This window comes from Rhinolophus hipposideros (genome assembly GCF_964194185.1).
Source record: "Rhinolophus hipposideros genome assembly, chromosome: 4".
Lineage (NCBI taxonomy): Eukaryota > Metazoa > Chordata > Mammalia > Chiroptera > Rhinolophidae > Rhinolophus > Rhinolophus hipposideros.
In genome coordinates, this window is record NC_138050.1 from 99,056,535 (window position 1) to 99,077,140 (window position 20,606).

The 20,606-nt window shown below is 37.7% G+C and overlaps 1 protein-coding gene across 4 annotated transcripts in view; it reads left to right on the forward strand.

Annotated features, from left to right (window-relative positions):
• Positions 1–16,988, forward strand: part of NAA16 (N-alpha-acetyltransferase 16, NatA auxiliary subunit) — a 56,757-nt gene extending 39,769 nt beyond the window's left edge. For 3 of the 4 annotated variants that reach the window (XM_081046875.1, XM_081046874.1, XM_081046876.1), the window contains 8 exons: positions 2,298–2,426; positions 8,004–8,217; positions 9,353–9,546; positions 11,197–11,305; positions 11,967–12,065; positions 12,388–12,531; positions 14,797–14,894; positions 15,442–16,988. In XM_081046875.1, coding sequence (XP_080903001.1) covers positions 2,298–2,426; positions 8,004–8,217; positions 9,353–9,546; positions 11,197–11,305; positions 11,967–12,065; positions 12,388–12,531; positions 14,797–14,894; positions 15,442–15,639 — 1,185 coding nt within the window. In that variant the 3' untranslated portion in view covers positions 15,640–16,988. Of the gene's footprint in view, positions 1–2,297; positions 2,427–3,009; positions 3,150–8,003; positions 8,218–9,352; positions 9,547–11,196; positions 11,306–11,966; positions 12,066–12,387; positions 12,532–14,796; positions 14,895–15,441 lie in introns of those variants that run through there. The other variant, XR_013993237.1, reaches the window with a different exon arrangement.
• The last annotated feature ends 3,618 nt before the right edge of the window (positions 16,989–20,606 follow it).

Here is a 20,606-nt window from a genome sequence, read left to right on the forward strand (position 1 = left end):
GTTTTATTTTCTCTCCAACTGCAGCCTTTTTTTTCCTCTGTCACACAGTAGTGCTGTGTTTTGTCTGCACTATTCTAGCTTCTCACTCGATGGGGGGATTCCCTGGGAAAAGGGCTTCTCCTCTGTTAACAGATCGCCTGGGTCACAGGGCGCAGTGTCCCTTTGGGTATGCAGAGGACTTTTGAAGTTCCAAAGCTCTTTCTGCAGCAGGTTCAGAGCCCGTTTGTTTCAGCAGTTCTGTTTACTCCTGCAGGGATCCGCCCAGATAGGTGGGGCCAGGGGCGGGGTGAGTTGTGAGAGGTGGCCCAGAGCAATGGCGGCGACCACCACCACAGCCGGTCCTGCTTCCACAGCTCCCTCCCCTTTGCTGGAACTAGTTGGGCTGCGAATCTGTGTCTGCGGTCCACAGTTCTCAGAACAGCAAATATTCTGCCCTTTGATCCGACACTGCTAATTTATCGCTTCTAGCACCGGGCAGGTGGGGGCGGGGCGAGCTCTGGGCGGGTAGGGAGGGGGCGGCTAGCCTCCGTGCCTAAGGCTTCCGTTCTCCGCTCGGCAGTGAGGGCTTAAACCACCGTTTTCAGCCCTCTTCCCTCAGCCTTTTCTCCGAGGTCTCTGCCGTGAGCGTTGGGTTCAGCCGTGTTATATGCTGCCCCCTCAGCCCTGTGGGCCGTAGCGGAGCCCTAGCAGTCTGAGTCCTTCCCTCTCCCGCAGCTGCAGTAGTTCCGGGAGCAGCGGGCTCCGAGCACTGAGCTAGGTCTGCGTCCTGCGCCTGCGCGGCTCCGTCTCCGCACTTCTCCTCTCCCTCCTCCCCCGCTCGCGCGATTCACCCACCTGGAGGTGAATTCAGTAGTCGGCCTCTTCGTCTTGCCTGTCTGCTGTGCAAGGAGTCCTTTGTGGAGTTATTGTTGTCCGATTCGTTGTAAATTCCATGGGAGCGTTACAGAGGCTCACCTCACGCCGCCATTTTGATGACCGACTACGGCAATTTCTGTTACAAACATGGTGTGTCCTCATCCACCTTATTCACTGCATCTAGCACCATGCCACTGCTAGCTCTTCTCCAAAGTCAAAATGATTCAGGACTTGGAGGCAGCCACGACAGCCCAACTAAAGACCCTCATGAAAGAGGACTTCCAGAACTGCTTCAGAATGATGATACTGCAAGAATGATGATAAGTGTGTTCAAAGCGAGGGGGGGAGTATTTTGAGAGGGATTGGCGACAATGTGTCTTTTACTGTAATAAATTTTTTTATTTAAACATTCACCATATTGTTTGATCCACACCTTGTAATTTTGCTAACCCTTGTCACCCCAGTAAATTAAAAAAAAGAGTACACAAAACTTCTTAAGTTAAACAAGTCCAGTGATTAACACACACACCTACACCCATCCCATACCCCAATCAAACCACAGACAACTGGGGTGTGTTGAAAAGGCACAGGAGGAAAGGAGGAGAAAGGTTGGGTGTTTGAGAGTAGTCACCAGCATCTGTGGCTCAGCCAGCCGGTCACACTTGCTCTTAGTCATCTACTCGTGACAAGGTGCCGCGCTGTTTTGAGAGTGTGTTCAGTGCATCCCCACTGGTTCATTGGCCGGGCGTGTGGAAAACAGTGAGCTGGGGAGGAAAATTGCTAATGACCTCGAATAATCAGTTTGTATCTGCTTGCTAATAAGTGAATGAAGTGCTCATATTTCCTTCTTGCAGATTTTTCACAAGTTTAGAATTTTTATACACAGTTACTGATGCATGGTGTAGAGGTTCCCCCCCCCCCCCCCGCCTCCCCCTACCCCCACTCTGGTTCAAGCTGTTGTTTCTCAGTCTAGTTGTGTAGGACACAGCTCCCTGGCCCATGCTGGTATTATGAGCCTTGCTCCCCTCCCACCCCCCCGAGGCAGTCGGTTGCCAGTTGGCCACTCACGGCAGCTCTTGCTAGCTGCAGGCCGCTCACGCTCGCTGCCAGCCACTCACACTGGCCACCCGCCGCTCCTGGCAGCACACAGCAACTCATCGTTCCTCCTGCTGCTCACGGCAGCCCAGCTCCAGGGAGAGCAGTTGTTCACAATTTTAGCTGTAGAGAGCGCAGCTCACTGGCCCATGTGGGAATCAAATCAGCGACCTCGGCGTTAGGAGCATGGCGCTCCAACCACCTGAGCCATCGGGCTGGCCCGATATATTTGTTAATTGCTGTTTATTGTTAATAATATTTGTAGCTATAGTTGTAACAGAAAATGAGATTATTTTAGGATCTCTTTTATTGTTTGCTGCTTATTTTTATGAATGGTTCCATTTCAGGAAGGAACATCTGCCATGGAAAATCTAAATGAAATGCAATGTATGTGGTTTCAGACAGAGTGCATTTCAGCTTATCAGCGTTTGGGGAGATACGGGGATGCACTGAAAAAGTGCCATGAAGTGGAAAGGGTAAGTTGATAGAATTTTGACTTTATTTTTCTCCTGTAAGGTGATGAAAAAAGCAGGTAGATTTCTACACGGGATCATCTACCTCTTTTATCTACTTTGGAAACTTCGTTGTGAAAAAATTCTTGATGTTTAGCCTTTCAAACATGCAGAGGTTGTGAACAAATGATTACCTTCTTTTGATCTTCAAATGGTTATTGCAACTTCTCTCCATATTTTTGTCTGAAGGAAGAAGGAAAAGTTAGTAAGTTAGTAAGCCATTATGGCAGTTAGTAATATATATTCAAAATTTCTGTTCCCTAATCGGGCCATTATGTGATTTTCATCACCTGCCTGGAAGGATACACAAGCTGACGGCCACCTCTTTCCCCTTTATGTCAGGATCTGCTCAGTAGTCAGCCTCTCTCCAGTTTGTCTTCCCAGGATATTTGTTTCACCTCAGTGCTTTGTACAGCAGTCTATGACTGGTTTGCAGGCTTATGTTATCACTTGCTTTTAGGATTATGTGTGTGATGTGCCTTAGTGAGGGGCCTTTTCTTTTCCTTTGTGTGAATTTTTGTTTTCCTGTTCTTTGTCATCTCTGAAGCACTCTCCTTCCAAATGGACAACAGGAGGAAAAGAGCCACAAATGCACCCCTGAGGCAGTCCTCAGCAGCCCTCAGTTGGGGCACTCGGCACCACTGTTCCCATGCTGACGCAGTATAAAACCGCAGGCGTCGTAGTCAGGTGAGCCTGATGTCTGCACTCCAGCAGTCACTTTGGCCTTTTTCCCATGTGAAACTTCTGAGGTTGCCCAGGAGAAAGACGAAATCTTAGGGGGTGGCTTTTGATGGGAACTGGAACTAGGGTTATACCTGAGCCCTTTTACCAATAACCTAGTTTTTGCTTTGTTTTATGGTTGTTCTTTTTCTTTTTTAAACCTGGGCTTGATGGCTATATCTCTGGGGAAAATCCTTGTCATCTTCTCCTTGTAAAATATAAAGCCCTTGGATGATAAGTGAACTACTCAGGCAATACCCAAGCATTGCAAGTAAAGCAAGTACAAGTAAAGCAAGTACTTAGTACAAGTAAAGCAAGCTCTTATCGATAGCTCCTAGATGACCATCACTTTCAAAACATTCTGTTTGCTACTAGGAAAACGATGCATTTTTGTTAGCCAGGACATTCTTGGTGGGCTACAGATTGTTTCCTGAATGAAGACGCTGCTAGGTGCTTATGAATCAGTAATTCCAGCAAGACCATATCTGGAAATTTATGATTTTCTGTGACAGTGAAATTTGAGCATCCTTCAAATCATTATAATTGTGAACTTCTCCAGCTTAAATCCCGTTCTCCTAACATGAATAGCTATATTACTTTATGCTTTTTAATATTTTTGAAGATTGTTAGAGTATGATCAATAGCTATTCCATTACTTTCATTTAAATTATGCTTCTCTTTAGTTTTAGTAATTTGGGCTAACATGAGATAAAAGTCTGTAATGTCAGATAAATTCCATTTGATCCTTGAACAACACAGGGGTTCAGGTGCCAACCCCTGTGCCATTGAAAATCCTAATATATAACTACAGTCTGCTCTGGAGATGCAGATTCCCAATGAACAACATGGGCTTGTACTACACAGGTCCACTTGTATGCAGATTTTTTAAAATTAAAAAACCTATGTTCAAGAGTCAATTGTACTTCTAGTTCAAGAAATTGAACTAGAAATTGAACTAGAAACTGTACTTCTAGTTCTACCAGTCAAGTACTTGACTGGTAGAAAGTACTTTTTAAAAGAAAAAAATTACAGGAAATCATTGGTTATCAGAGATTAAAACATGGCAGAAATTGTCACTGTCTGGACATGTTACATAATTATTGGTAAACTCTTCACTATATTTAGCGTTTGCTGTCGGAGCTTAAGATTAGATAGAAACAAATAAGAAAAGAGCCTATTATGTTATTTTTAAGTTAGTCTTTATAGAGTGAAATAATTCATACTAAAAGTAAATCAAACTTAACTCATCTAGTGATTATAAGTAGAAATGTGAGAGCTTAGTACAAGTAGGATATTAAATATTTGCTGACTGATTAATGCTTCTAAAATTGGTTTCTAATAAAATTAACGTAATCTAAGAAAATTCTTGATATAATTATAAGGTTTTAGGAGTAATTACTGAATTAAAAGATTTATTATAATAGGTATCTGCATGAGTTATTTTTGTGCCTGAGTTCGAATATTTTAGTAAAGAAACAAGCACCTTTCAGAAAAACAACTTTTCAGTTTACCTTCTAAATGGGAGGTCAGTGATAGAGAAATAAGTTCAAATAAGAGCTTACGGCTTCTGCTTTCAAGTACTCCTTCCAAAATTCTTTCATTGAAGACAGTTTCAGCTAAGACACATTGCTGTGAACTGTTAGTAATTGGATTTGAAATGGGAGAATTCTGGAATGGCCTGGTATAATACTTCTTCTGTCTTTATCTTGCCGCCCTCCCCCCCCCGGGATTTTAGGATTACATGTATAAGTTATGTAGTCCAACTCAATTGTATGTTTAGAACTTGAGGTTTACTCAAAACAAAACAACAGTGTTTAAAATATTGGACATAAATTTATGTTCAGAATAAGAGTTTAAACTACTTTATCTTTCAAGAATTGAGTTTTATTCCCTCTCCCCTTCAGGTTTCTCATTATTTTAGTGTGCTGATTTATATCTGAAACAGAGCAACAATACATTTTTCAAAAACTTTTTGATAAGATGTAAAGTTTCTGATAGCTCAAAACCATGGGAAGTTTATAACTTTATCTTCTAGTTCATCTTAATCTTTTATCAAATTAACACATGCTTTGTAATGAGAGAGTCTCTATAAAGGAAATAGAGGTGGCTTATTACCCTCTTTGGTCTAGTTATTACGATTTTTTAAGTCCAGAAATTTTCGTTTTATTTTTGTGTATGAGATCGTGTTAATGTACTCCAGTAACTGAGAAGGAATGGATGGGTGAATCTGGGTCAGAAGAGAGGGCCTGATAGGGAATTCCTAAAAAAAACCTCACTCTTAAGCTGTGAACATTTCTTAATTCCTTTTTGACTTGTCTTTGATTCAAGCCTAATTTTGACACCTTAAGCAATTCCTGCATGACTCCCCACCCCCCGCCCCCCCCAGAAGAAGAGAGAACTAGTTAAGTCTTTGTGATGAGGGGAACACTGAGTTAAGGGCCTGGGCGGTGTCTTAAAATCTAGATACCTAGTTTCTGTAGTGAGCTAGCTGGTCATGTTCACGTCTGGCCCAAGTGCAGGGAAACTAATTTTACCTGTTTGTGTTATCTAGTATATTTTTATGTTTTATAAATTTGAAGACTTAAAAGTCACCCTAAGGTGTACAAGCGAGATCTTTGTGGTAACAGAACAGTTCTGTATCTTGATTGTGGGGGTGGTTACTGGAATCTACACATGATAAAGTCACATGGAGCTGTACACACAGGTTGTACCAGTGTCAGTCTTTTGATTTTGATAATTGTGCTATCATTATGTAGGATGTAGGCTTGGGGGGAAACTGAGGGAAGCGTATACAGAACATCTTTATACTGCCTTTGCAACTTTTTTGTATCTATAATTATTCCAAAATAAAAAGTTAAAAAATAGGAAATCAACTTAAGATTATTTAGTTGTTTTTAAGTAGGATTCTGTAATACGTCATTTCTTCCAAAAGCAAAATGATTTTGTAGTACCCTACGTTTTCTAATTTAATCTAGCCATATCTGGTCCACCGCCATTAGCTTATTGTAGAGTGATCAACATCCAGGTTTGTGGAAGCCTCAGGCAAAGTGGATAAGCTGGTCACCCTATTTACGGAAGACATTAACTGGAGAGAGGCAGCCTGTGGGCTGTTACTGATAAAGAGGCGGCTTAGATGTTTGTGGTTCCATAAGGCTCCCTCAGGGATTTGACTTAAAATCTGTTTACAGATGCTGCTAGGAATATCTCTTGAGTCGTGTCTGCCTTTTTACACATAAATATTTCTCAGCCAAAAAAAGGTCCTGTAATCTCTTATATGTTTTATCTCCATGATTTTGGCACTGCCATTTTCCTTAGTCAGTTGTATTGAATTTTAAGATAATCTTATGGTGCTAGATATAACTTGGTTGACATTAAGAAAGACGAAGAACAAGTTTATGAAATATTGTAATTCTTGATTAAAAAAAAAACCACGCTTGTTATTTATGAATTGATTTGTCTTACTAATGGGAGGAATGCAATTTTTAGATACAACATCATTAAAGCATGATTCTTGAAGTATTAAATATAAGTTAATGTGTTCTTTTTCCCCCTCCCTATTTCTTTCCCTCCATACTGTGTACTTTTATTCTTCTTATTTTAGAATTCTTCCCTTAAAGTCTCAGGTACTTAATGTAATTCTGTGTATATAGTGTGTTTCTAACTACCAAGACAACTGCAATTAACAAGTGATATGGATACTTACTAATTTGTCCTCTGCATAGTGATTTACTAGGCCCCAGGACAGAGGGAAGATGGAGTGGTAGAAAAGCTTCGTCTATATTGGTGTATTGGAGAATTCATTTTTCTATATGTTTTTGGAGAAGCTAAAGTAGGAGAAAATAAAGAACAGGTAGAGATACGTGTAGAGAAGAAAATAAAAATGGAAATTGTTTTGTAGGGTGTTAATCTTTCTATGTAAGTAAGGGATTAGTTCTTAAACTTCGCGGGAGTCATGGACCCTTTGAGAATCGGGATGAAAGCCTTGAGCTCTTCCCTTGGGAAAATGTTATGCTTGTTTATACACCGACTTCAGACTAAGAGCTTTTGCTAAAATGAATTGTAGGTAGATTTAATGGTAGCTTATAGAGTGAGAGTGAGAGAAAACCATAATGCTGTGCTTGAGTATAGAAGTTTATAGTTGAAAACGAACTTTACAGTATGTTCTTTGATCATTTAACAACCTTAATGAAATTGGCTGTATAGATATCTTTATTCCTAACTTAAATAATCGAGGCTCTAGGTAATTAAGAGGTGTGACGTGCCTGATAAGTTTCTGATCTCTTGAGTTGGCGGATTCTGTGCTTATTGAATGTCTGCTGTTAGGTAGACCCTGTACCAGGCAGTGGGGACAGGCATGGCAAGGCTTGTCCTTGGACAGCTCATAGTTGACTAGAGAAGTCTGATTTGTAAACGTTTTGTGTGAACCCATAATATATATTTAGTCTTCAGGCAGATTTCTGTTTAACTGCCATGCTGATTTTGGGGGACTACTGAGGAGAAATATTTCATTAAAACTAAAATATCAATATGTACTAATTCCCAGGCTTAAAGATAATCGGATCATTTGATTTACTTAATAACATAGAAATTGAGTGTCAAAAAACATGATTTCTAGGGAATGAGCATGGATTGTAGGAAGAGAATCTTAACTTCTATACAAAGAAGAACTTAATGTCTTTCGTAGTGTTGAACACCAGAGAGGGCAACTAAGTGAAATTGCGACTGTTAAAAATGTTCTTTTTGGACTTTTTATGATTTTCTTTTCAAAGGTAGACATTATTGACAAAATGTAAGAGATAATTTTGTGGTTTTGTTTTCAAGCATTTTTTTGAGATAACCGATGATCAATTTGACTTCCATACATACTGCATGAGAAAGATGACCCTTCGTGCCTACGTTGACCTTCTGAGATTAGAAGATGTACTTAGAAGACATGCCTTCTATTTCAAGGCTGCTAGATCAGCAATTGAAATATACTTGAAATTGTATGATAATCCCTTAACCAATGAAAGCAAACAACAAGAAATAAATTCAGGTAACTGACAAGGAACTATTTTAAAAGATTTGAAAAGAACACTACATTGTAGAATGTCGTTAACATAAGCAATACATAGAAAAGTGTATTGTCAAATGAAGGTGAAGACATTAGATAACTGATATGCCAAAAAGTGGGGGAAGACACGGGAAAACATGGCAGGATGATGTTCTATAGCTGATATATTTTTTTTTTTTAATAAATTTTATTGGAGAATATTGAGGGACAGTGTGTTTCTCCAAAGCCCATCAGCTCCAAGTTGTCGTCCTTCAGTCTAGTTGTGGAGGGCATGCCTCAGCTCTAAGTCCAGTCTCCATTTTCAGTCATCATTTGCAAGGAGCGCAGCCCACCATTCTATGGGGGAATTGAATCAACAACCTTGTTATTGAGAGCTCACGCTCTAAGCAACTGACCCATCCGGCCGCCCAATGGCTGATACTTTTAAATGACCCTAATGGAATCACTTGCAGTCTTTTTTTTATTTATTTTGTCTTCAGTAAGGCCAATTCAGGAAAAATAGAAATGTCTATCGGCTAGGTTTTGTTTTCCTAATTGTAACTGAAAATAGCTTTGAGCCCCTTAGGGAAAAATGTTTATTCTTACAACTTGTAGTACCTTTATTGAAAATAACAATAATGCTAATGAGACTGTTTATACAGTTTTTATTCACTAAAATGTAAATATCTAGGAATATATGAGAAATAACTTGGAGGCAAGTTGCTGATTTTTCCTTCCTAATATTTATGTATTATAGTAAGAAGAGATCATAAGTGTGTTTATATGCATTGTCTTACTTATCCTTGAAATACTCCAAGAGCATAGTTGGTGTTATCAGCCCCAAATTACACAGTTTGAAACTTGACACTGAGAGAGATGATGTTGCGTGAAGTTGTGAATTGTGTAGGAGGCAGAGCTGGGCTAGAATTGGTTAATTTCAGTTGATGCAGCATTTGCTCGTTGCCTTTTGTGTGCTAAATTTTGTGCTAGTCATTAGGAATACACTTTCTAAAAATTTTTGTTAGTTGTCTTTTCCCCTTCCCCCCAAAAAGCTATACTATTAGTATGTATTGCAGAAGAATATGAGATAAAAATGGAAACATTTACTCAGAATTTGTGTGTGTTTGGATATTCATAGAAAACCTGTCAGCCAAAGAATTGAAGAAAATTCTTAGCAAGCAGAGAAGAGCTCAGAAAAAGGCTAAATTAGAAGAAGAGAGGAAGCATGCGGAAAGGGAACGTCAACAAAAAAATCAAAAGAAAAAAAGAGATGAAGAAGAAGAAGAAACCAGTGGTCTCAAAGAAGAACTTATACCTGAAAAATTAGAAAAGGTGAGATGAATTTACTATCTTCATTTGGTAAAATTTGTTATTTAGTTCTGTTCTGGCCATAAACATGGTTTATTTAAATCTATAAATCAGAAACCGTGTGTAATGCTTCATGGTCATTATGAAGGACATCAATTTTTGAATGATAATATGCAAATTTGGCTAATGCATATGGTGCAGACTTGTAGTTTTGGTAGGTAGACTCATGGCCCTCAAAAGGGTCTGCATTCTAAGCCCTGGAACCCGGGACTGTGTGACCTCACATGGCGAAGGGGAATGAAGGTGGCACATGGAATTTAAGGTTGTCATTAGCTGGCCTTAAAATAGTGTGGTGAGCCTGGGTTATCCAGGTGGCCATAATGGAACTACAAGGGGGGACTTAAAAATGGACAAGGAAAGAAGGTAGGAGTGGTGTGAGAAGGACTCTCCCCCCAGCCCCATTGCTGGTCTTAGATGGAGGGAGGAGAGGAAAGGAGGCAGCTATGGGCCACAGAATGGAGGCAACCTTGAGAAGTTGAAAAAGACATTGGAAGATAGTCTTCCTTAGAGCCTCCAAAAGTGAATGCCACGTGGCTGACACCTTGATTTTTAGCCCAGCGACACCCATGTCAGACTTCTAACCTACAGAACTGCAATGTAACACATTTGTGTTTTAAGACGTTAAATTTTGGTAATTTGTTATGTAGCAGCAGTATAATTGTCTGTTAAATGTGGAAGCATTGTATATATCTTGCTAGGTATGTTGTAGCTACAAAGAATTAGCACCTCATCTTCTGGATTTAGTTATTTAGGGAAGTGTTTAGCTTTCTGGTTTATTCACTGTGAATCTAGTATAAGTATTTTAAATTTGTCATTACTTTTTTTCATTTACTTGATAAAATTATGTTTGTCTCCTTACTTTAGATGTTTGTAGAGGGCTGTCAGTACTTGATGTACCATCTCCTTCAGCTTATGGAATAATTTTCTGTATTTTTATAAAATTATGTTGATTTTATAATAATAAAAAAATAGAACTATTTCCATTTTAGAAATTATTGACTATTTGCTTTGAATTTGTTTATAATGTTAAAATGTTTTCTTGTTAATTTGGTTATATAAAAAGAACTGTTGTAGGGCTTCAGAACAAATCACCCCAAAATGTACCTAAAGGCAACCAAGACCCTGTGGGTGTAATATAAACTTCTGCTCCCCGCTGTGCCCCCGCCCCAACACCCTTAGCTACCTAGAAGAATTTGAATTAGGGGCCTTGCCATAATAAGAGATTATCAGAGATGACCTTTTTTAACCTACCTGTATGACAGGGCAAACTACTAATTACTGAACGTCTGCTCTTCATGTCATCATGCAGTGAACCTTCCTTTCCTCTGAAGCCCCAAGGTGATCCTTAGCTCAGAATGTCGTGTCTGCTGCATTTTCCCTTTCTGTCTTTGAGCCTCTCATGTATGCAGGGTTCCCATACGTATGTATGTAATGAAATTTGGTCATTTCTCTTGTGAATCTGTCTCAGACTTGTCCTTGAGGGTAGAGAAAAGTTTCTTCCTCCCCCACACTTATCTAAATTACTTCAGATATGTGTTAATGTAAAATTTGGGAGAGAAATTTGACTTGTGTAGATGTTTTTTAAATAAAATTTTTCTTTCTCTTTCAAAATAGATAGAAAATCCATTGGAAGAAGCTATCAAATTCCTTATACCTCTGAAGAACCTTGTTGCGGATAACATTGATACTCATCTATTAGCGTTTGAAATATATTTTAGAAAAGGTAATGGTTTGAATTCAATTTTTAAAAAAATTTTTTTTATTGGGGAATATTGGGGAACAGTGTGTTTCTCCAGGGCCCATCAGCTCCAAGTCATTGTTCTTCAGTTTAGTTGTGGAGGGCGCAGCGCAGCTTCAAGTCCAGTTGCCGTTTTCAATCTTTAGTTGGGGAGGTGGGGCGCAGCCCACCATCCCACGCAGGAATTGAACCGGCAACCTTGTTGTAAAGAGCTCACGCTCTAATCAGCTGAGCGTCCGGTCTCCTTGAATTGAGTTTTTAATCCTTAATTATATTGCTGACCATAGTCAGTCAGTCTTGTCATTTAGCTCTATTTTTGTTTTTTTAGAATTTTCAACTTTCTACAAAGGCTCTTAATCACTTTTTGTTGTTGTTGTTGCTACTCAAAACTTGACTGGGTAATAAGTTAGAATATTATGATCAAATCCATTTTAAGCATAGTTGGAACAATCATATGAATTATTTACCTGAAGCAATTCTTCATGATGTGTCAAAAGTTGTCTTTGATAATCAAAGTCATCTTTGAATTTTGCTTAGGAATATTATAGGAAAGGTAACATTATATTACTGGATTTTAAGTGAGGCTAAAATAAAGTGAAGAAAATATACATAAATATTGATTATGTTATTATTTTTTCTGACACAGGCAAGTTTCTGTTAATGCTGCAATCTGTCAAACGAGCTTTTGCCATCAATAGTAATAACCCATGGTTACATGAATGTTTAATTAAATTTTCTAAATCTGGTAAGTATAAACAAGGAAATACTTATGTAAAAGCAAATGTGACAATTCAGCTGTTTTCCACTAAGCTTCACGTTAAGAGATTTACAATGTAAAGCAAAAATGATAATGTTTACATATATTTAAATGAAGACATGTTTATAAATTAAACATGCTAGCAAAGATAGGCTAGAAACTAGTACATTTTAAAGCTAGAATGTATATATTCCAAAGGAGCAACATTATTTTTTACTATGTAAAATAGAGTGTAATATGTATTTCAATTGATTTTGTTTCAAAAGACCAACCTACATTTTTAAAAATTCCAAATGTTTTGTTTTTATAGTGTCCAATCATAGTAATCTTCCAGACATTGTGAGCAAAGTTCTCTCTCAAGAAATGCAGAAAATATTTTTCAACAAGGATTTGGAAAGTTTTAATGAGGATTTTCTCAAACATAATGCTTCCTCTCTTCAGCATCTACTTTCAGGTTGGTGTTTAGCTACCAGGGTTAAAATGTTTATGGAAAAAAGTGAGGATGTGATGAAGAAAAAAGTTTGGCAAGATGTTCAACCTCACTAATTATCAGAGAAAAAGAATGAACACAATACCATTTTTGATCTTTCAAATTAGGAAAGTTTGTTTGTTTGGAAAAAGAGAAAATATGTTAAAACTAACGAGTGAGCAGTCTTATATTTTGGTGCTGCAGTGTAAATGGGCCCGGCCATTTAGGAAAGCGATTTGTCATTGTTATCAAGAGCTTCACATTATCTGTGTCTTTTGCTATAGTGAAACTGTTGTGAATGATTTTAAAGAATGAATCTAAAGCAAAGAAAGAGCTTGAAATTTAAATGCAAAGATATTAACTGAAATACTTGCGTGTTAGTACGGGGAAAAGAATGGAAACAAATTTTCCCAATAATAGGGAAAAGTAGTAGGTTTGTAGATGGATATCAAAGTGATTAGCGCCAGGGTTAGCCAGTACTTGATATTATTCATTAGCATACCAGTCTGGACGTGGCCTGTTCTTTATATCCTTGGTTATAGGAGTTCTGTTCAGCTAGTCTTCAGATGATTCTCGCAGTTGATTGTTCTCTTATTTAGTTGTAATTTTAATGTGGTCATGGGACGCGGCAGGCACAGCGTTTACCTGCTTTGCCGTCTTGACTCCAGACTACCCAGGGGTAAATACTTTCTAATATATGTGCAGAGTTAACATAAAATATAATCTCAACTATGTAAAAATACACATGGGATAAAGGCTTAAAAGTGTATACACAGCTTTTAATGGTTGTCGTTGAGTGTTGTGGTTACGAGTGATTTTTATTTTTTATATATTTTTATTACATTTTGTATTTTGAGAATTTATATCCTGCCTTGTTACAGGAAGGAATTTAGACAGTTGATACAAATTCATAGAATGACAAGATGGTATAAATGCAAACTGGACAAAAGATTGTGGAAAGGGAATGAGGGACAAAATAAAGTATATCATTAACTATGCTCCTACTTTAAGCTGTGTGCTGTATTTAAATACTTTAACCTAAGCCTTTTTATTGTAAAGGGAAACTTCTTGGTTTTGGTATCTATGGAAAAAAGTTAATTCCTATGAGAAATTACAACACTTCTTCGTAGTAAGGGGCAGATAAGAACTTTTCTTCAAGAACATAAGATAATGGAAGAAAGCATTTCTGTATTGTAATTATGGGAAATGCCTTATATGAAGCATTATGAAATTCTAAAGAAAAAATGATTTTTGCTACATAAAAATAAAACACCAGTCAATTGTAGCTGAAAAAAAACTTTTTAAAAAGAGCAAATGGCCGAGAACAACTAAGAAAATCTTGGAGGTAAGCAATAGAGTGTGGAAAAAAGAAAAAGTATGGGAGGGGAGTTCTCACTCTACTACCAGAGTTTAAGAATTACTATGTAATCAGAATGACTAAAATGGTGTAACATTTTATGTGTATCCATTTAATGTGATTGTGAGTGATTTTGATTTTATTTGTGCTCTTTCAGTTTTCTACATCAGATATGTACAAGTTTTGTGATTAAAAGTAAAGCTAAAAATAAAGCTTTAAAAAAGGAAATATCTGCTGAATGATTAAAAAGAAAATTAAAAAACACCATAGTCAATAGATCAATTGGGAAAAAATATTCACAGATATGTAACTGATAAAAAGCTAATAATAGAGCATTTATAAATTAACAATATAAATTAATAAAAAGCCCAGTAGAAAAATGAGCATAAACTATGGATAGTGTAATTTATTAGAGAAAGATAAACTGGGTTTTATTTTTTAATTAATTTCTTTGTGAACATGTAAATATTTTCCTGTTGTCCTTCTGCTAATTGTCCCTTAGATGTTTTATTTTAGGATATCGTGTATTTGAAATGATTGATGGATGCCAATGGTAGCCTGTATTTACATTTTGAGTTATATCATTTCTGGGGTGGGGGGTATTAAATCTGTTCTCCTGGTAAGTGTTTAAAAACTTCCTCTTTGTAATAGGGAAAGCCCTGATTTGTAGTGTTTTGACATGGTATAAATACTCCCCTTGCGGCTCCAAGCTATCAGTGAATGGGGAGTTGAGAAGAGATGTCACAGTTGCCTCCCACAAGCTGGGGGGCAGCCAGCTCCAGCCTATCGCTGATTAAATAGTTGGAACCATATTTTTAGTCACTGGTCAGTGTAAATCCAATCAAGTGTTAGACATAGGGATTCACTCATTTTGACATGTCTTGGTATTTCAGGTGCTAAAATGATGTATTTTCTGGACAAGTCAAGGCAAGAGAAAGCAATTGCCATTGCTACTAGACTGGATGAAACTATAAAAGATAAAAATGTAAAGGTAAGATTTTTCACAGACTGATGGCTGCAAATTCATGGATTCTGAGTGATCTAACAAAACGTGTCCTGACAGCATAGTTGTTGCGTGGGCCTTCCAGGTTTTGCCTGGATTTGCATTGCAGCTCCAACAGTTATGAGTTGTCACATTATGAAAGTTACCTCTCTTAGCTTCCTTTTCTTCATTTATAAGGTGAGGATGAAAATACTGTCAGACAGATGGTGTAAGGGTTAATAAAAGGATGCACTGAAGTGCTTAGTACCTGCCTGGCACATCGTAACCTCAGTATGTGGGGACCGTGGTTTGGAACAACACTTTTCGTTTAGTGATCACACTTTCAGGGATTCACTTTTTCAAGTGTTAGATTTTACTGCCTTTTTAAAGCTTTGCAGAATTGATTTTTAAAATGTTCCTTTTTTGAGGTGATTACTTACTAGCAGGAAGTTATTTTAGACTAAGGCTTTATTGGCTTTCCCTTGGTTAATTAATAAATTGCATCTTTGACTATTAACCAAACTTTTTAAAAAGTAATTTTTCTTTATTTCAACAGACTTTAATAAAGGTTTCTGAGGCGCTGCTTGATGGCAGCTTTGGGAGCTGTAATTCCCAGTATGAAGAATACAGGATGGCTTGTCACAACCTGCTTCCTTTCACAGCTGTGTTCCTGCCTGCTGTGAATGAAGTCGGCAGCCATACTGCCGCCCTAAACCACTCTGCTAACTATGACGTCTTGGCAAATGAAATCTGAAATCCCATAGAAAACCGACTCCTGGATACCCACAGCTGACTTCAGCTCAGGGTGTCTTTCCTAGGGTGTATTTAAATGTAGGTATGAAATGAAATAATTGGATAGAAATTTTAAATGGAGTATTCTGTGAGCTTGTTTTGTTCTTGATCTGACTCTGCCAAGAGATATAAACATCTGTTAAAATTATCTGTTTATACTTGTACAGTTTTCTTAAACTTCCGAATTATCAGCATTGTGATGGGTGCTGTACTTCTGTATCATAAATATGATAACTTCTTACTAAACTAAGTTGTATACAGCCCCACTGTATTATTATTTTTTATCCTGGTTTTAGAATCTGTGTTTTGATCCCGTGTTGATTTATTATTGTTTATTTTCTTGCTTTTTAATGAAAGCACATCAGTTTTAAAGTGTTAACTGGATGTATGTTAAGAACAATATGGAACTCCTTTTGGCAGATATTGAGGTTTATTTTAAAATTTACTTCAGTTTGCTCTTCTACCTTCGTTTTTTCCTGATTTATCATTTCCTTTTTGATTCCATGAAAATGATTGTTTCTGTTGAATTGCGGGTACTCCAGTTTTATGTAGACGATTCAGAATGTGGGGGTGGGTTTGCCTCGCCAGCACTGAAATTCAATGGTAAATTTGTTGCATTCCTCTAGCTCAGTCTTAAAGACCCACAGGCAAGAATTATGCTTTCTTGACTAAATTGCTTTGCATGTTAACTACCGTGTTTCCCCAAAAATAAGACCTAGCCCGACAATCAGCTGTAATGCATCTTTTGGAGCAAAAGTTAATATAAGACCCCGTCTTATAAGACGGGGTCTTATATTAATTTTTGCTCCAAAAGGCATTAGAGTTGATTGTCGGGCTAGGTCTTACTTTCGGGGAAACACATAGTAGTTTGAGTGGAATGAGCTTCAAGGAGCGTAATAATAGGGCAGAATACAAGTTATAATGAAGCATCCTTACTCTTATAGTCATGCACTGACTATTAAGTATGTTTTCATATCAGCAAAATGCTAATTTAAACTTAGTTTTAACTATTAAAACATAGTATTGTTGGGCAGTATTTCTTGGGGGATAGCTTTTTGTTCTATCTCGTACAGAAACAGTAATGGAATCATTCAGTGTTTCTTTCAGAACTGTGTAAATATGACTGTAATGTTAATACTTCCCCTTAAGGCAAATATAAATTTAAAAAGGGAGATTTTATTTAGAGGAGCAGTTCTAATTAAAATGGTTTTCTTTTACTCTAGGTTATTTTAGATTCATAATTGTTGAGAGAAAACTGTAAAATAATGCCAACCCATATAATGCTGTAATAAATTATTTTGTACACAGACAGTTGCTTATTTGTGTTTGTGTTATTGCTTCACACTATCAAAATATTTTTGTGAAATGTTTTTTCTTTGCAGGAGTAAAAACTTTTAATCATCTTAATTTTTACAAGTTTATAAAAAAATTATCATCTAGCAGTATATTTTGGTCCCACGGCAGCTTGTATTTTTTAGTGTTTTAATAATTTTATAACTAGGCAATCTTTGTCACTAGATATCCTGGCAAACATGTCATTTGTCATGGTACTTTCAGCAAGATGCCATTTGCATCAAAGATGCAAGTTCGTCATAACTAAGGTGGAAATTGTGCTTTTAGCTGTAGTGCTTTAAAAAGTTTCCCACTGGGATCATTTAGCGTTATAGGGCAGATACATATTGAGATGTGAGGAGTTAGGTTCAAGGTATGGAAGAACGAAGGATAAAAGGTGAGGTTGGGATTAGTAAAATCCAGGGATGTATTGGTCAGTGTATAGAGATTGTATATCTTCTCCCTACTCCCATCCCACTTTAAGTATAAACATCTTAAACCTGAGATACAGACAGGGGTCTTTTTTTGGTAAGAGAGGAGAGCTGTATCTTGTCCCTCCACCCTACCCCCAAGCTTGGCAGAGGCCCTTTTAATTTCTGAAAGTAAAGGGGAATAAAGATAAGCCTAAAGGAGGGGCATCTTAAAACCAAGTACTTAGAGAAGTCTCCTGTCTCAATAGAAAAGCAAAAAGTCCTTTGTCCTGTGTGATCCTGCCAAGTGTATCAGAACAGATAGGAAAAAACACAAAAATACCAGGCATGGTGTGATAACTTAAGAATTTTGCTTCAGGTTTCTTGTGATTTTCTTGAGAAGTGAATTTAATGGGCAAAGCCTAGAGGGTAGAGAACCATAATCAGTCTATTCATTGAGCACCTACTATGTTTCAGACAGTGTTCTAGGTATGACATGCATACAGTAGTGAACAAAATTAAGTGCTTATTCTCATGGAGTTGAACTAGTGGGAGAGAGACATAATATCAGGTAGTGATAATTACTGTTTAGAAAAATCAAGCACAGTATGCATATAGAGAGTAGTGTTGGTTATAGTGAAATGTAAGAATATCTGAATAAGAAGTCTTTAAAAGCCTACAGAGAGGAAGATTGTCAAAGGAATGAATCAGACTGACATCAGATTTCTCAAAAACATTACCGAATGTAAGAAGATCGAGTGTTTTTTTTAAATATTGGAGAAAAATAGCAACTTAAAATTTTATATTCAGCCAAATTAGCATTAGAATGTGACAACGTAAAAATATTTTTGAGCATACAAACCTCAGAAGATTTACCTTACAAAGGTCCTTACAGAAAATACTTTAGGAGCAATCTTAAGAGATAGAAAATCTGGAAGATGCTACAAGAAAGAGATGGGAATTAGATGACTGGTGTCAGTGTGTCTCTAAGTTCTTTAACATGTTGTAGCATAAAAATGTTAGGACAGTGTAGATTACTATGAAGCTTAAAATAAGAATTACAATGATTTCAGTGTCTAGTGACTCCTGTCGTCTGAGCAGCTAGTTAATGAGGTCTGTTAAGTTTAATCTGTGAAATAGCTTAGGTGTCTGGATCTTCTCGTTAATAGATTTGGTGCTTAACAGTTTGCTGAACTGATTTTCTTTTCCATGGCACGTCTACTAGCCCTACCTCCTTCCCCTTGGATGTGTAGATGTTCTAGAACACAAATTTCTGTTAATATTTTAGCTGTGCTTTGTGACTTTGCATTTTAGGTTAACTATTGTGATAAGTGAATGTTCTTTTCCTTCAGTAGCTAAAGTGTCCTCATAGCACCTGAGTTGCATTGTAGGTTGGTTTTGGTCCTTAGCCTGTGAAACTACAGCCACATATAATGCGTCCACCCCACAGCGGATGTAGGAATGGTTGGTTTTTTTAGTCATGAGAGGCTAGGACTGTCTTTGAAAGAAATCCTGTCTGGGTTATTGCTGAATTTGAAAGTCCTCGAGATACTTGAAGCTCATCCCACTCCTAATCCACCAAGGATTTGCCGGGACTAGACTCTTCGCAGACCTGTTGCCGTTCTTTCCGTGACCGCTTAAGGCATAGGTCCCTCTGGCTTGTTTTCCTCTCCCACACTCTCATCCCCTTCTCCTGTTTTCTCTTCCTTAGTCAAGCCTCTCTCTAGGCTTCTTCCTTGTAGTCTTTGCAGTGTATCCTCTGAAAATATTCCACTCCACGGTTATCACAGTTTTTTACGCTTCTCTCTGCCCTCAGCATTTCCCTTTCTCTCTCCACCTTCACTAAAAACTTTAGCTGAGCTCTCCACTCAGGCAGCCCTTTCAAGGGGAGGCTGTTTATTTTGTTATATATCTGGAGAGAGGGTTCGTGGTATCTTCACTCGACCGCTGCTTCTGGCCCATTACTCTTCCACTACTGTACAAAAACTCGTGTTTCTTTGAGATTAATGCCACTGGACTATCTATGCTAGACCCCTTTGTCATTCATACACCTCTCTGACTCAGACTCCTTTCCTCAACCGTACGGAAATTCTGGGTGGTTTTAGCATCTGTTTAGCTGGGCTCTGGGTTCCTTGATCGCCCTTGCTTCAATGGTTTTCATCTTCATCCTAATCAAAGTAACCAATCCCCTGACCACATCCACTTTCTGTCCTCAGTGGAAACTTTTACTTCTGAAATAGTGAGTTCACACAAGCCACTCTGACTCTGATCTCCTGTTTCTTTTAACTTGTTCCCTTGGTTAGTCCTTCCACAGCTGCTTAACCTCATCACAGCCGCCCATGATTTTCTCCCAATTAGCTTTACCACCAGTCTTTAATTCTTTCCTTCTCTTTCTTTGGTTTTATAGTTCCATCATTTCAAAACTCTTGTCAATAACTTCCTTGTTCCATTGTCCTTCCATCCCATATGCCAAGAAAAAAATTCCAACTTTGGTTGAGTTCAACTTTTTCTTCAGCCACCCCAAGGCTGCTAGCAAGGATTATCCAATTTCACAGTATAATGCCTATAGATTAGTCATTGTTGGTTTCACGTATGCTGTCTCTTCAACTTTTATTTTAAGAAATCTCCACTCCTCAGCCTGCCCTTCTTGCTTCATTCTCAGCAGGTATTGTGTGGTAGGCTGAAAATTGTGTGGTAGGCTCCCTTGCCCAAAAATATCCATGTCCCAATCCAGGAAACCTGTGAATACGTTACACAGGTTTATTATATAAACCTTATATGGCCAAGGGACTTTGTAGATGTGATTTTGAGATGGGAAGATTATCTTGGATTATTGGAGTAGGCCCTAAATATAATCACAGGGGTCGTATATCTTTCTATCATCTATGTCTTTCAAGAAACTTTCGTTTCATCTAAGTTACTAATTTGTTAGCAGAATTCATAGTATCCTTTTATTATCCTTTTAATGTCCATGAGATAAGTAGGGATGGCCTCATTTTCATTCCTAATATGAATAATATGTCTTCTCTTTCTCTTGGTTAGCCTAGTTAGAGGTTTATCATTTTATTGATTTTTTTCAAAGAATTGGCTTTTGGTTTCATTAACTTCTTGTGTTAATCACATTGATTTCTGCTCTAATTTTTATTATTTTGCTTACCTTGGATTTAATTTGCTCTTCTGGTTTCTT